The sequence below is a fragment of the Pteropus vampyrus genome, unplaced genomic scaffold (assembly GCF_000151845.1).
Source record: "Pteropus vampyrus isolate Shadow unplaced genomic scaffold, Pvam_2.0 Scaffold39, whole genome shotgun sequence".
NCBI lineage: Eukaryota > Metazoa > Chordata > Mammalia > Chiroptera > Pteropodidae > Pteropus > Pteropus vampyrus.
Genome location: NW_011888820.1, coordinates 10,832,672 through 10,846,277, shown reverse-complemented (window position 1 = coordinate 10,846,277; position 13,606 = coordinate 10,832,672). Strand labels below are relative to the sequence as shown.

The 13,606-nt window shown below is 39.7% G+C and overlaps 1 protein-coding gene across 1 annotated transcript in view; it reads left to right on the top strand.

Moving 5' to 3' along the window:
- Positions 1-13,606, top strand: part of FBN2 (fibrillin 2) — a 249,568-nt gene that overhangs the window by 178,498 nt on the left and 57,464 nt on the right. Inside the window, exons 24-33 of the mRNA XM_011358347.2 lie at positions 10-237; positions 757-882; positions 5,315-5,443; positions 6,231-6,356; positions 8,234-8,359; positions 8,823-8,945; positions 9,102-9,227; positions 9,557-9,682; positions 11,095-11,217; positions 13,441-13,563. Coding sequence (XP_011356649.1) covers positions 10-237; positions 757-882; positions 5,315-5,443; positions 6,231-6,356; positions 8,234-8,359; positions 8,823-8,945; positions 9,102-9,227; positions 9,557-9,682; positions 11,095-11,217; positions 13,441-13,563 — 1,356 coding nt within the window. The remainder of the gene's footprint in view (positions 1-9; positions 238-756; positions 883-5,314; positions 5,444-6,230; positions 6,357-8,233; positions 8,360-8,822; positions 8,946-9,101; positions 9,228-9,556; positions 9,683-11,094; positions 11,218-13,440; positions 13,564-13,606) is intronic.

Below are 13,606 nucleotides of genomic sequence, written 5' to 3'. Positions count from 1 at the left end.
ACTATGTAGATATCCGCATGGAGCAGTGTTACTTGAGGTGGGATGAGGATGAGTGCGTCCATCCTGTTCCCGGGAAGTTCCGCATGGATGCCTGCTGCTGTGCGGTTGGGGCAGCCTGGGGCACCGAGTGTGAGGAATGCCCCAGACCTGGCACCAAGGAGTATGACACCCTGTGCCCCAGAGGACCTGGCTTTGCTAACAGAGGGGATGTTCTTACTGGGAGGCCATTTTACAAAGGTAACTGAGCAGTGTGTTAGTCCCTCTACACCAAAGTTCACCCTCTGCAATCTCTGAGAATTGGTATTGCTTTAAGCATTTGATTTTCCACTTTATTTTCTTTGTTAAACATAATTTGTGGCCAGTCTTAGAGCCCAGGTGTATAAATTACCTATATAAGATGATATCGAAGTAAAGATGTAAAAGATATCAAGCAGACTGCTACTTTCGCTTTTCTTACATTCTTTTACAGTAACTCTGCTTTCCTTAGCACAGCCTGACTCGACGCAGACCTGCTTGTAGCACAAAGCCCCCTAGACCCCCCTAAACTTTACAAAACAGAGATAAAGGGATCAGAGCTCGTCATTAAAGATACAGAATCTTCTTTACAATTGAAACTTTTTGTGGGGCATCGATGTGACCATTGAGATTTCTGATATCCCCCATTTCTACTTGGATACGTTATTTTCCATTGTGATGGATTTTTTAACTTGAAATGATATCACCCAGCTCTACATTCTAGCGTTATTTTGCTTTTAGATATCAACGAATGCAAAGCTTTTCCTGGCATGTGCACCTATGGAAAGTGCAGAAATACCATTGGAAGTTTCAAGTGCCGTTGCAATAGTGGCTTTGCTCTAGACATGGAGGAAAGAAACTGCACGGGTAAGCTTCTGTCATGGTGGTTGGTAAACCTGGGCTCTCTTTCTTTTGCTATTTGAAAGTACTGCCTTCAAAAGCCCATCCTCTCATTAAGAACATGTAAATTTTTCTTTTTCTTTCCTTTTCCTAACTCTTAAACCAGTTCTCCAAACTTGTGAGAGCTGCAAAATAATGTGAAAATGCTATTTGTTTTATCTCCAAGAACAACATAAAAATATGATTTTCAGAATATACGAGTACCAAAGAACATAGCCATCAAATCGATAATTGTATAAACTTGATATAATATTCTGTTAAAATTTTTAAAGTTTGTAATAGAGAAGTTGTAACTTATTTTCCTTATCTGTCTACAGTTTTTGTAATAATTATGTTTCAGTTGCCATTCATATCCTTATCCATAAGCATTCCCTTTTGTTTGAAAGGATATGAAATTTCAACTTTTTCAATTAGATAATATGACACATTATTCCATACACTTGAAATATATCTCCAGAATTTTATTTTCGGAACTCTCTGTATTATTCATAGTCTCTTGGAATTTTCCCTTTTCTCCTGTTCTCACACATGCTACTTCTTCGTGACCTCCACTGAATTATCTCTTTTGACCCCTTCCTCCTACTCCAAAAGGTACCGCTGGATTCACTCGTGAACTGCCCCCACCCCCAGCCTAGACTATCCCACAGGTGTTTCAAAACTGTTCCTCTGGTCTTCTGATGTTCCACTGTCTTGTCTTTCTGCTGTGCCGCCCAGGCCAATCCCCAGCTTCAAACCCCCTCTCCATTATTTGCAGTCTAGGCTGCTGAACTTGGCTTGGAGAATCTGAGAAGAGCCAACTGGGCTGCATGCATTCACCTTCCACCAGGCCCTCGTGGCTGCTTAGTGACCCTCTTATTCACCTCCTTGCATCACTTGCTGAATTTCTCTCAGCACCACTTCTAAACCTCTTTGGACCCACACACCTTCTCATATCCTTATTTATTCTCTTTTGAATTTGTCAAGACCAAATCGGAGTGCCAGTACCCTCTCACACACCCTCCCCTCTGGTAATAAAATTTCCTTTTTCTCCCATATTCTCTTTTCCACTTTTAGAGAGTGAGATGTGACGTTCTTCCTCAATTTTCTAGTTAATTCCTCTGCTTTCGCTCTTCGTCTCTCCTCCAGCTCCAGGCCCTTCTCTGGCAGGGTTCACTCCTCTCTCTCTCTCTCTCTCTCTCTCTCTCTCTCTCTCTCTCTCGCATCTCCCCATCTTTACTGGTTCCTTTCTCTAAACTTATAAACAAGTTCGAAATCTCTCTGCAGCCCTTTTTTTTCCTCTCAAGCTATCGTCCTGTTTGTCTACTTTTACCTCTTACTCCTCTCTTTAACCATTTTCTTTATAATCTTATGTAACTTCGACTATTGCCCTCCCTTGTTCAGCCACATATATATAATTCTGCAAAACACCTTTGTCAAGTTAAAAAAAATCTTTCTCTTCTTTATGTTCCCCTCAACCTCTAGCTATATTTCTTCCTTGATTTTCTTCTCTTTTGGTTTCCATGATACTTCACTGTCTCAATGACCCTTCCTTGACTATGATGTGTCTTTTCTATTCTTCACAGATTCTTTTTGCTTTTGTGTTTTCCACCCCTTGAGCATTTTCCAGGGTCCTTTGCGCTCCCAGCATTCCACCTCTCAGAATCACATCTGCTGTCATGACGTCATGGATGGCCTCTGCCAAGCTGACCCCTAGGTACTATCTTTAGCCCTCTACTCTTCCTGAGTTTCACTCCCACGTTCCTGACTTCCATCTGGACAGTGTCTCTTTGTTTTAATCTCCCTTTATGCCAACCCCCCTTCCTCTGCCTAGGGATGTCCTTGTATGTATTAATAATATAATTTCAATCAGGATTGAAGCCTCACATTTAATTTTGACATTTCCCTCTCCTGATGGACGAGTGAAAAGTTATGTATATTCTCCAATCAAAATGACTATTTCAAGGATTTGTAATATTTCTTCTAGACTATTGCAAACGAACCTTTGGCTCCTCAGGAAACAGACTCTGAGCAGAGATTAACATGCAGGAAGTTTATGTGGGATTGCCCTTGAGATTAGTAACTATAGGATGGAGGGGAAGGAAGCAGAAATGGGCAGAGGGAGAAGTCGGGCTGTGATGCTGTCCCATTGTAGCCCTCAGCCCACCCCACTGGGAGCTTTGGACCTGGGTGGCTCTTTAGAATTACTTTGAGTTAAGGCAGAGGTGCTAGGCATTCATGTACCCTCGTGATCAATCTTTGCATACGTCTGCCCAGAGAAGGGGCGAACTGTAGGGAAGCGGTCCTCTCAGCTAAGCCATTTCCTGAAGATAGTTTGCATCTCGGCTTTCTGCCAGCAGCAGTCCCAACAGCTTGAAGGGAAGAACAAGTAAGTCCTTGCTTCCTGAAGGGAGAACTAGGCAACATACCATGGCATCTACTACATTGCAGAATCTTCCGACGTCTTCCAGTCCGTTAATTTGCCACAGTCAGATCCAGGTTATTATCCTAAAGCAGGGTTTAGAGTAGGGAACTTCTCTCAAAGCAACTTCCGTAGACCCAGACAATCCTAGACCTGGATAAAGAAGTCAGAGTTTTTCCAGTTGTCATTCCACTTCTTATTTTTGGTGTGAACTTAGCCAAATCACTTAATGGCTCTGAAGCTCACCTTGAACTGTGTAAGAGAGATACTCGACAGTACTGCAGTGTTGTGGGTTAGAATGTGAAAGGACAGCGGGCCACCGGTGGCTGCCCTTCTTCACAGCATTTAAGGCCAGTCTTCTCCCCATGTTCGGCACCCTCAATGGTCACACTCATCATACCTGTACTTGCACCAATTATCGGCCTCTACAGTCCAGCCACTCTATAACTGACTGTTCCCCAAAGTGCATTATTTTTCTTCACCTGTGCATTTTCACTCTTGCTTTTTCTATTTATTCCACATCTTTAAAGTTAGAATTTCTATGCAGAATTCTAGGACCAGTTCAGAAGCCACCTCTTCCAAAATACCAGTTCTTATCAGAGAATAGCTTACATATATACAGCACTTTCTGTGAGACGAGAACTGTTCTCAGCACATAACAAACATTGACTCGCTTACTCCTGTGAGGTGGGTTCTGCTGTACTCCCCATTTTACAGATAAGGAAATGGAGGCACAGAGAAATTAAATGATTTCCCAAGCTACTACACCTGGAAGACGACAAAGTGGGGTTTGTACCCAGGCATCTGTTTACGGTCCACACCCATCATTATGCAGCCTCCACCACATCACACCAGCCAAAATCTGTCTCTGCTCTGCCTTCAGACTTACTCTGTGTTCTTCACATGGCTCTCACCACCAGTTCCTAGACCCTGAGAGATAAAAAGTAATAATTAGTATGCATATTGGTAGCTGCTTAATTAAGAGTCAATTAATTGTCTTAAGATTTTTGTTTAAAAGAAAGTGCTTAAATATGGCCTGCAACTGGGAAAATCAATAAAGACCGAAAGCTGGGAGAAGGCAGCAGCTGAGAACCCAAGAGAGCATGCCCCAGTTAGCCACTTAGAAATCCTGTGGATAGAAAAGCTTAAAAATTGAAATTCAGCAAAATAAACAGATGCTGGCATATGTTATAGACACTATTTCTCTATTGAAAAATCTTACAGGCATGGGAGATTTCTCAGAGACTATAAACACTGTTTTTGAGACTATAAACACTACTATTGAAGATTCTTATTTACTGTAACTTATAAAAACTTATAAACAGTTTTCGAGACTATAAACACTGCTATTGAAGATTCTTATTTACTGTAACTTATAAAAAGTGACAAACACATCATTTCCTTTTTACTTATATTTTTAAAATAGATCAGTAGGCTCTTCCTGTCTCAATGTGACACAGAAACACAAATTGGGCCCTGCCATATATGAGCACTCTCTAGTTAGTTAGCTGCATCTGCCTCTGAAGCTGCCTCTCTGTCATTGGTCACCCTGCTCAGGGGCAGCTCCAGGATGGGTGTGGGCGAGTGTAGCAGAACCACCACGGTCTTTGCGTCACGTGTGGGACTTCATTCATGTGTCCACCGCTTCTTCATTTGCCACCTGCCTTGTCTGGCTCATACTGCAGTTGCTTGGTTCATCCTTCTGTTACCATTTCAAAGCTGCAAAGAGAAATCCACAATTCCAGAATTCTTAAAGGCAAAAAGTCACCACCTGCCCGTTGGCCATGACAGTTGTGGCAGTTGGGGAAAGGAATGTGCCTAAGGCCCTCTCCTCTCTTGCCGATCTCCTAAAAACATATCCTGGTACTGCTAGCCGCTGATTTATCCAACTGTTCAAGTGTGCTGCACCTTCAAATGGAAGGCCAAATCACTCTGTCTCTTTTTTTAACACCCTCTCATCTCATTCTATTTTTTTCATTTATCTTAAACCCTGTGAATTAGATATCGACGAGTGCAGGATTTCTCCTGATCTCTGTGGAAGTGGAATCTGTGTCAACACACCAGGCAGCTTTGAGTGTGAGTGCTTCGAAGGCTATGAAAGCGGGTTCATGATGATGAAGAACTGCATGGGTAAGCGTGGTTAGGCTCTTTCTCTCCAGTCTTGAAACCAGTCAAGCACTGACTCATTAGCTCGACCTTGGCTTGTCTCGGAGCTGTTAACAGCATGCTTGGCAAGGGGCTGTGGTGCGAGGGAACAGCTTTCCATGTCAGACAGGAAGTCTGCTCCTAGATAGCTCTTGGGGAGCCCCAACCTCTTGGCGCCTTCATGGCAGTGAGATATTGAGACTGGGTTCTGTTTATTCATAGAATATAAAATCAACACAGACTAACTACTCAGGAGGGATTCATTATGACATTGTGTGGTGACTCCAAAATTTATATTCAGTCATGCAAATCCTGTGTTATTTTCCTTATTTGTCTGTTATCACAAACTCTTTCAGTATTGTCTACCTTTTAGCCCACTTTTTCATTTTCGGCGACCTGTAGGACTCACTTCATGAGGTATAGAAGGTGATAAGTCTAAGATTTTTCTTTCACTTGGATTAGAGATTGTAGACGGCAATATATATCTGGAATTTCGAGTGATTTAAAGCAGATATTATGTTTCACCTCTTGGGAGCCTGCTCTTTTTGTACCAGTAAATTCTTTGATAGCCCTCCATATTTAAGAGTAGAACTTTAGCAATTTATCTAATGATAAGAGAAAAAGTGAGGCGAGCATTATCCCATCTCGCATTAAGCCTGTCTCTTAGATTTGAGTCACACTTACCTCAGATAACGATTCTTTCTCCCATGCTGTCTGCTTGAATATTTTTTCCTCAGAGTTCTTTAATGGATCTCACATTTTTACCTTTCAGACATTGACGAATGTGAACGTAACCCTCTCCTTTGTAGGGGTGGCACCTGTGTGAACACTGAGGGCAGCTTTCAGTGTGACTGCCCACTGGGACACGAGCTGTCACCGTCACGTGAGGACTGTGTGGGTGAGTTTGTCTCCTTAGCACATAAACCCACTCAGCTCAGCTGGTAAAGATGATAACAATCAGTGGTTGATTCTAATAAACTTGTTTTTGACATGTGAAATCCAGCTGATGAAAAGTTGGTAACTCAGTGTCCCTACATTTGGATTCAGGCCGTCTTTAGACCCTCAAATGAGCCAGCATTTTCCTGGTTTTTCACTGTTTCATTACAAGCATATGTGAAAGGATCTGTGCGAGGTACTCTGTGTAAGGCCATGGAATTCTCTCCTCCAGGTGGGATGGGATGGGGAGGCCTTCTCCCTGATGCTTCACCCATGCATACACCTGTGCAGTCACTCAGCAGAGTCTGTTTCCGTGCCCCTGTGTCTGCCGTCATGGGTTCTGCTCACATGTGTGTGAACATAAGATCTCCCTCCACCCCTCTTTTCACAGAAACACCAAGGTCTCTTCACTAGTCCTGAGCTCAGTAGGGCAGCATCGGGGGCTACACGAGAAGACCAATGGCTAGTCTTGAAGCCTTCCAGCCTACTGCTCTTTGTAAATATATGGAGGCCTCTGGGCTTACTGTATTCTGGTATATGGGCTTTAAAACTTTTGATTTAGCCAGGAAACATTTTCTTCGCAGAAATCTTTCTTGAAAGTATAAGCAAATAAAACAGTTTAAAATAGAGCTCTTCACAACCCTCCATTTGAAAACATAATTTAAGCACACCTTAATATATTTATTTTTAAATCCTATCTATACTGATATGCTAATATATTAGATGAATCTTAAATCATAGACTAGACAGACATTTTTAAAAAGGTGAATTTAAAAGTTTTAAATATTTGCATTTCATTTTAATAGTGGTACAAAAAGCTTTTATTTATGGTTGTGAAACAGTGACTCAGAGATCTGTTTCTAAGGTCAGTTTATTTTGTTAATTGGTTTTCATGGATCTTACGGCTGAAAAAGTACCCCTCAAAGGTACAATGTACATATAAGACATATTTTTACATATTTAATAAAATAAACATTTAATGGTCATAGACATAAGTCCATATGTCACATAGTCTTACTAATTTTGAGAATTTGGGATGAATTTCTTGCTACGTCTGGTTATATTGTCATTGTTTTTATCTTATATTGTGTCTGACAGGTAGCTGGTGTGAAGAAAAGTGTCACTACCATTTTCTTGCTGTTCTTTTGTGATCTCATTATTAGAAGTAGTTTATTCCATAGATCTTTGCAGGTTTTTTGAGGCACCTGCCCATCTTATAAGGGTTAGTTTATTTTAAAATAGGCAAAGTAATATGTAGATCAACCTATCCGGACACACTAAACATACAATACAATCAAAACAGATTAAATAAGTGAGGGCCCTGTAATTAGCCCCTCTGTTTTGTGGAACCAGCCGTCTTCCCTCAGGAAACATCGAGTTATTTAGGTAACATTTTACTGTCTGATAAGGACCAGCTGAGTGTGCCAATGTAAATTCGTGTATTAAATGTTAGCATGCTTCATTTCTGGCATATGCTACATGTGGGTGGTCTAATGTGGTAGTCACTGGACACATGTGGCTCTTTAAATTTAATTAAAATTAAATAACATTAAAAATTCTATTCCTTAGTCATACTATCCACATTTCAAGTGCCCAATAGAAGCTACATATTGGTCAGCACAAAAAAAATGGAACAGTTCCATCAGCGTTGAAAGTTCTGCAGGACGGCACTGTTGTAGATAGAAATAGGAGAAATATAGACTCCAGCATTTCATTGAATGCCCCTGGAGATTCCCATACCTCCCACAAAGCACATAAAGCCCTTCTCAGACTGCGGCTCTAGTGGTTTAAGTGATGTTGTGATTGCATGAAACATTAATTCTGTGTATTTTTTTATAGATATTAATGAGTGCTCTCTGAGTGACAATCTGTGTAGAAATGGAAAATGCGTGAACATGATTGGAACTTATCAGTGCTCCTGCAATCCTGGTTACCAGGCCACACCAGACCGGCAGGGCTGTACAGGTGAGGGTAGGCCCAACAGGGCTGGAAATTGTGTTTCTCAAATCAGCCTAGGATAACTTCTAGCACTGAAATATCAAGTTGATGGGAGTCCTTTGTCATAAAAATAAATCTAAGAATGAGGGCAGATCTCTAAGGTGCCATGGTTTGGTGGTTTTACAGAGGAATCTCTGGTTTTATCATAGAAAATTCCCTAAACTCCATAGTTACTATATTTCTGAGTTCTTTAATCTTAGGTTACTGGAGCTAAATGTCAAATGGAACTCTGTCTAAGAGGAAATGAAAAGAACTTAAGAGAAACAAATGATATAATGATAAATCATCACAAACAGTGGGGAGAAAACTCCAAAACTATTTAAGCATTATCAGTTTCAAAAGAAGAAAAGCTTTTTATCTTCTTTTTTTTTTTTTTTTTTTAAGGAAGTAGCTCTGCTCAAGTAATGTGGTTACGATGTTGTGTTCACAGATATTGACGAATGTATGATAATGAATGGAGGCTGTGACACCCAGTGCACCAATTCAGAAGGAAGCTACGAATGCAGCTGCAGCGAAGGTTATGCCCTGATGCCAGATGGGAGATCGTGCGCAGGTACAGAAAGGAAAATACACGGACTTTGTAGATCTAATTAATTTTATCTTACAAATCTGGCTGCAGATACTTTGAGTGGAACTGGGTGGCAAAAAAATATTTGAGCTTAATGAAAGCCATCCTTGTTTTCATTTGATGTTAATTTTGTATCATCAGATATCGATGAATGTGAAAATAATCCCGATATCTGTGATGGTGGCCAATGTACCAACATTCCTGGAGAGTATCGCTGTCTGTGCTATGATGGCTTCATGGCGTCAATGGACATGAAAACATGCATTGGTGGGTACCATGAAAACAGCATAAATATTTATGTACACATACGCACACACAAATGTGTGCACATTTATGCACACACATATTAACAAAAGAAGAGGCTTTTTCAGATATTTAAAAAATTCAAACCATCGTATTAGAAGATGTCAAAGCTGAAAAGAATTATTTTGAAAAAATAAAGACAGTGTATTTATCTGCAATACTGTATCTTGCAAATAGGTTATATTTTTAAATTTATTTGTGTATTTCAGCATTATGCTGTTCAGTTTAAAAGATAGCTTTCGAATTCTAGGATAAGCAAGTATTAACCAAGGTGTTGAAAATAAATTTTCTAGATGTGAATGAGTGTGACTTAAACTCAAACATCTGCATGTTCGGGGAATGTGAGAACACCAAGGGATCCTTCATTTGCCATTGTCAGCTGGGTTATTCAGTGAAGAAGGGGACCACAGGATGCACAGGTAGGTCTCAAGCTTGCATCCTTTTTGTTTTGGCTTCTTACATTTCAGAAGCCAACCTTTAACATCGTATGTTTGCTGGCACCTTTTAGACTATTACCCACACCAGGCTGTGACCCCACCTCAGGGTTGGCTGTGGTTCAGATAGAGAGAGAGAGTGGATGTGGATTCCGGTTTCCAAGGTTCTGATGTGCTTCCGGTGACTCTTGCAGCAGTGTTCACTTTCTTTGTAGGACAGCCGCCCAAATATGAGACATACATAAGGAAGAAGCGCCAAAAGACTTGAAGGCATCCAAGTTGCTGCTTGTTTTTAGTTCTTCTAAACTAACAAAAATTAATCTTGATTTCTATTTAGGACCCTTTCCTTTTTTTCTTTACTCCATCGTTTCCTCTCTTCTTTTTGTTTGCTCTTCTGCCTCTCTTTTTACTCTTCACTTTCTTTCTTCGCTAGCCCCATCTACTTTATCTCTTGTGCCTTTTCTCTACTGAGTAGTTTTGGCTTTTTGCATAAAGGAGGGGCAGAGCTAGGAAATCCCAAGGTCATTGCTTTAGACCAGATTTTCCTCATTGCTCAATTTAAGGCCCTTGTATGGTATTTTGCTCAAGGCAGGTAGGGTATGGCTTAGACCGCAGCCTGACCCTTAAGCTTCAGGAAAGGGCAAGTAACAAAAGATGTACTCTGAATGTTTATTGCTGGCACATTTGATGTGAAACCAATAATTGTGTGTGATGCATACATCTATGTGTATGTAATATATATATATATATATGTATATACATGCAAAAGCTTCTAGTCATTTCCCAGATAACATTTCCAGTGAACATTTTTATATATGCTCAAATAAATAGAAACACACACTAAAATGATCGTTTTCAAAATTTTATAAGATAATGTATTGATTCTAAAAATAGCAAGTGATCATGTAATGTTAAGAAGAGAATATACTATTGCTTATTTTTAAAAGTTAGGCTTGTTCTTATTTTCATGAAAAATATGTAACAAATATTAATAGGAAATAATAGCAATCTCTTTTTGGAAATAAGATTTCTCTTGACATCTGTAATCTGATGCCTTCTACGTGGGGTTTTGTCCGGGCCCAGGAAGAGAGACGGGCCCCGCCCCTTGGAAGGGTAAGGGCTGACACATAGATGTCAGGGAGCAAGAGCTGCTGCATCTCACTCCTGTTGGAAGACGGCTAGCAATTGCTTCTGGTGAAGGTTTTGTTTGATTTGAATGATGACCTTCCAAATCTTGTTGGACTCTACAAAAAATTAAAAATAATATTAATGTTTTCTCTGGACAGTTTTAGATATTTCCATATTTCCTTTAAAATTTTACCTACAAAGAAATATACTTGAAAGTAGAGTTAATTAGCTTGTATTTTATCTTCTTCATCTTAACTATGGTTTCTCAGACGTGGATGAGTGTGAAATCGGTGCCCACAATTGCGACATGCACGCCTCATGCCTAAACGTCCCAGGAAGCTTCAAATGTAGCTGCAGAGAAGGCTGGATTGGAAATGGTATCAAATGCATTGGTGAGTTTGCAAATGTAAATAACTTTTACTAAGACACAAAATTTTTAGAGGCTCTTCTTTACACGGTTGTTAACCCACATACTTGAGCAGGAACATGCTCTTCTCTTTCATTTAGTCTCTTGAAAACCAAAGGCTATCTTTAGTTGCAAGATAATTCTTGTGTAAGAGTTTCCTTTAACCTTGGTATAAACAATCAAATTACAACACTATGCCTTGGCACCTGCTTTTTAATTTGTTGTTCAGTATAAAAATCCAAACAATTATATGATAAAAATGACTAATATATTTTCCTAATCTTTTCATAAAGTAATCAGTGAGATTTAAAACTCAGTGAAATAAATGAAGGGAATGAAAAGTTTTTTTCAGATAACCCAAGTCTGAAGTAAGTGGTCAATACCAGCTTCTTAATAGAAAATGGAATTTTTCTTCCAGAGAAATCTAAATGTTTTGTTGGATTCCAAGAGATCTGATTCAAGAAAGGAGTGTGAGGAGGCAGTTGCCATTCTCCAAGTTTTATAGTTATTGAGCCAGAGTTTAATAAGTCTTTATAGCTGTGAGGCAGAGGACTGGATTTTGTCCTTGGTGTCATGCACGGTGCTGCTTAATATGCTCAGTATTTTACATGCCTTAACAAGAAAGAACTTTTCCAACTGGTAAGAATTATCCAGGTCAATTTAAAATAGAAAATAAGTCAACCTAAACTGACCTCCCATGATTGCTCATTTAAATCTTGTAAGCCTGCAGAAGGCATTAAAGAATAGCTTTATAATCTCTTACCAATAGTAGAAGTTACTTTGAATATGCTTTCTTATCCATTTAATTGTTTTATACTTGTTAAATGATTACAAGCTGACTATAGAATTTAAGTTTTTCAAATAACTTTGCTAAGGAATATTCTGTGATGGCTTCAGGTCCACTAACTACCCACCTCTTGTCCAACTATCTCTCTGTCATTAATCTCACAACTTCTCAGTCATATCTCCATTCCCATTTTCTTAGTCCCATTTGACTACTGTTTTTCTCTCTTTTACCCTCCCTTTTTTGTGCTTCTTGTCCATCTATCACTCTGCCCAACTATTGGAAAATAGCCTGCGTTCAATAGCAAAGATTCAGTTGTGTTCAGGCATCTCTACTCCAAAATATCATCCAAATCCATCCACTTCTTTTCATCTCCATTCCCCTGGCTCAAGTCTCAAGCATTCTCTCTCCCAGTATCTCTCACCTGCCCGCCCCCCTGCTGGATGCTAAAACGACCTCCTCATGTGTTTGCTCATTCCCTCTCTGCTCCTCCTACAATCTGTTCTTCACACAGCAACCAGACAAATCTTTTAAACCATGGATCTAAAGTCTTCACGATTGTCATTTTAATCCATTGAATTTAGAATAAAATCCAGCTTCCTTCCATGGTTTACAAGATACTGCAGCATCTTCCCACTATTTCTCTAGCTTCATCTTCCATCACTCTCTACCGTCTACACTGTGTTTTGTTACTCTGACCTTCTTTAATTTGTCATACCAAGCTCTTTTCCTCTTCAGTGTCTTTATATGTGCTGTTCTCTCTGCAAGGCAGGCTCTTATTCATCATTTAGATCTGAAGTTAACTAAAAATTACTTCCTTAGTAGAGCTTTCTTTGTTCCTACACATCAAATTAGATTGTCCTTTTTTTTTGCTCTCTCTCTCTCCTTGCACCACGTAACTTTTCTTCATGGTATATAATAACAATATTTAATTTAATGTTTTGTGTTTAACATCTGTCTTCTCCACTAGACAATGGACTCCATGAGATCAAGAATCATATCTCAGTTTCTTCATTTATAATAAACTTTAAAAATCTATGCTAATTTTCCTGTTCTGGAATTCAGTAATATCTTAGAAAATGATGCTTTTCTTTTTCACGATAAGGGAACCAGGGATGAAATCCGCCATTACTAGAAGTCAAAAGGAAATCTAGCCCTGGTTTTCTTTCAGCTATTAAAAAGCTAGTTGATTGGATACCTCACAAAATGCTTGAATTAATACTTTTTGCCCTATGTTTGTGGCGTGAGCATTTTGGATCATAGGTCTGACATCTTAGAGAATTAGAACTGTGACCTTAGAGATGAATTAAAACACATTCCATTTGCCAGTTTACATTTACACTGAGACAAATGAGCACCTGTATGAGAGTTTAAATGTTTCATTTTTGTTTCTGAACTTTATTGCTATATTCTCTTGGCATGTAGATCTGGACGAATGTTCTAATGGGACCCACCAGTGTAGCGTCAACGCTCAGTGTGTCAATACCCCAGGCTCCTATCGATGTGCCTGCTCTGAAGGGTTCACTGGAGATGGCTTTACCTGCTCAGGTGGGTGAGAATCCTGAGCATGTTCTGGCATGGTTTTCTGGAA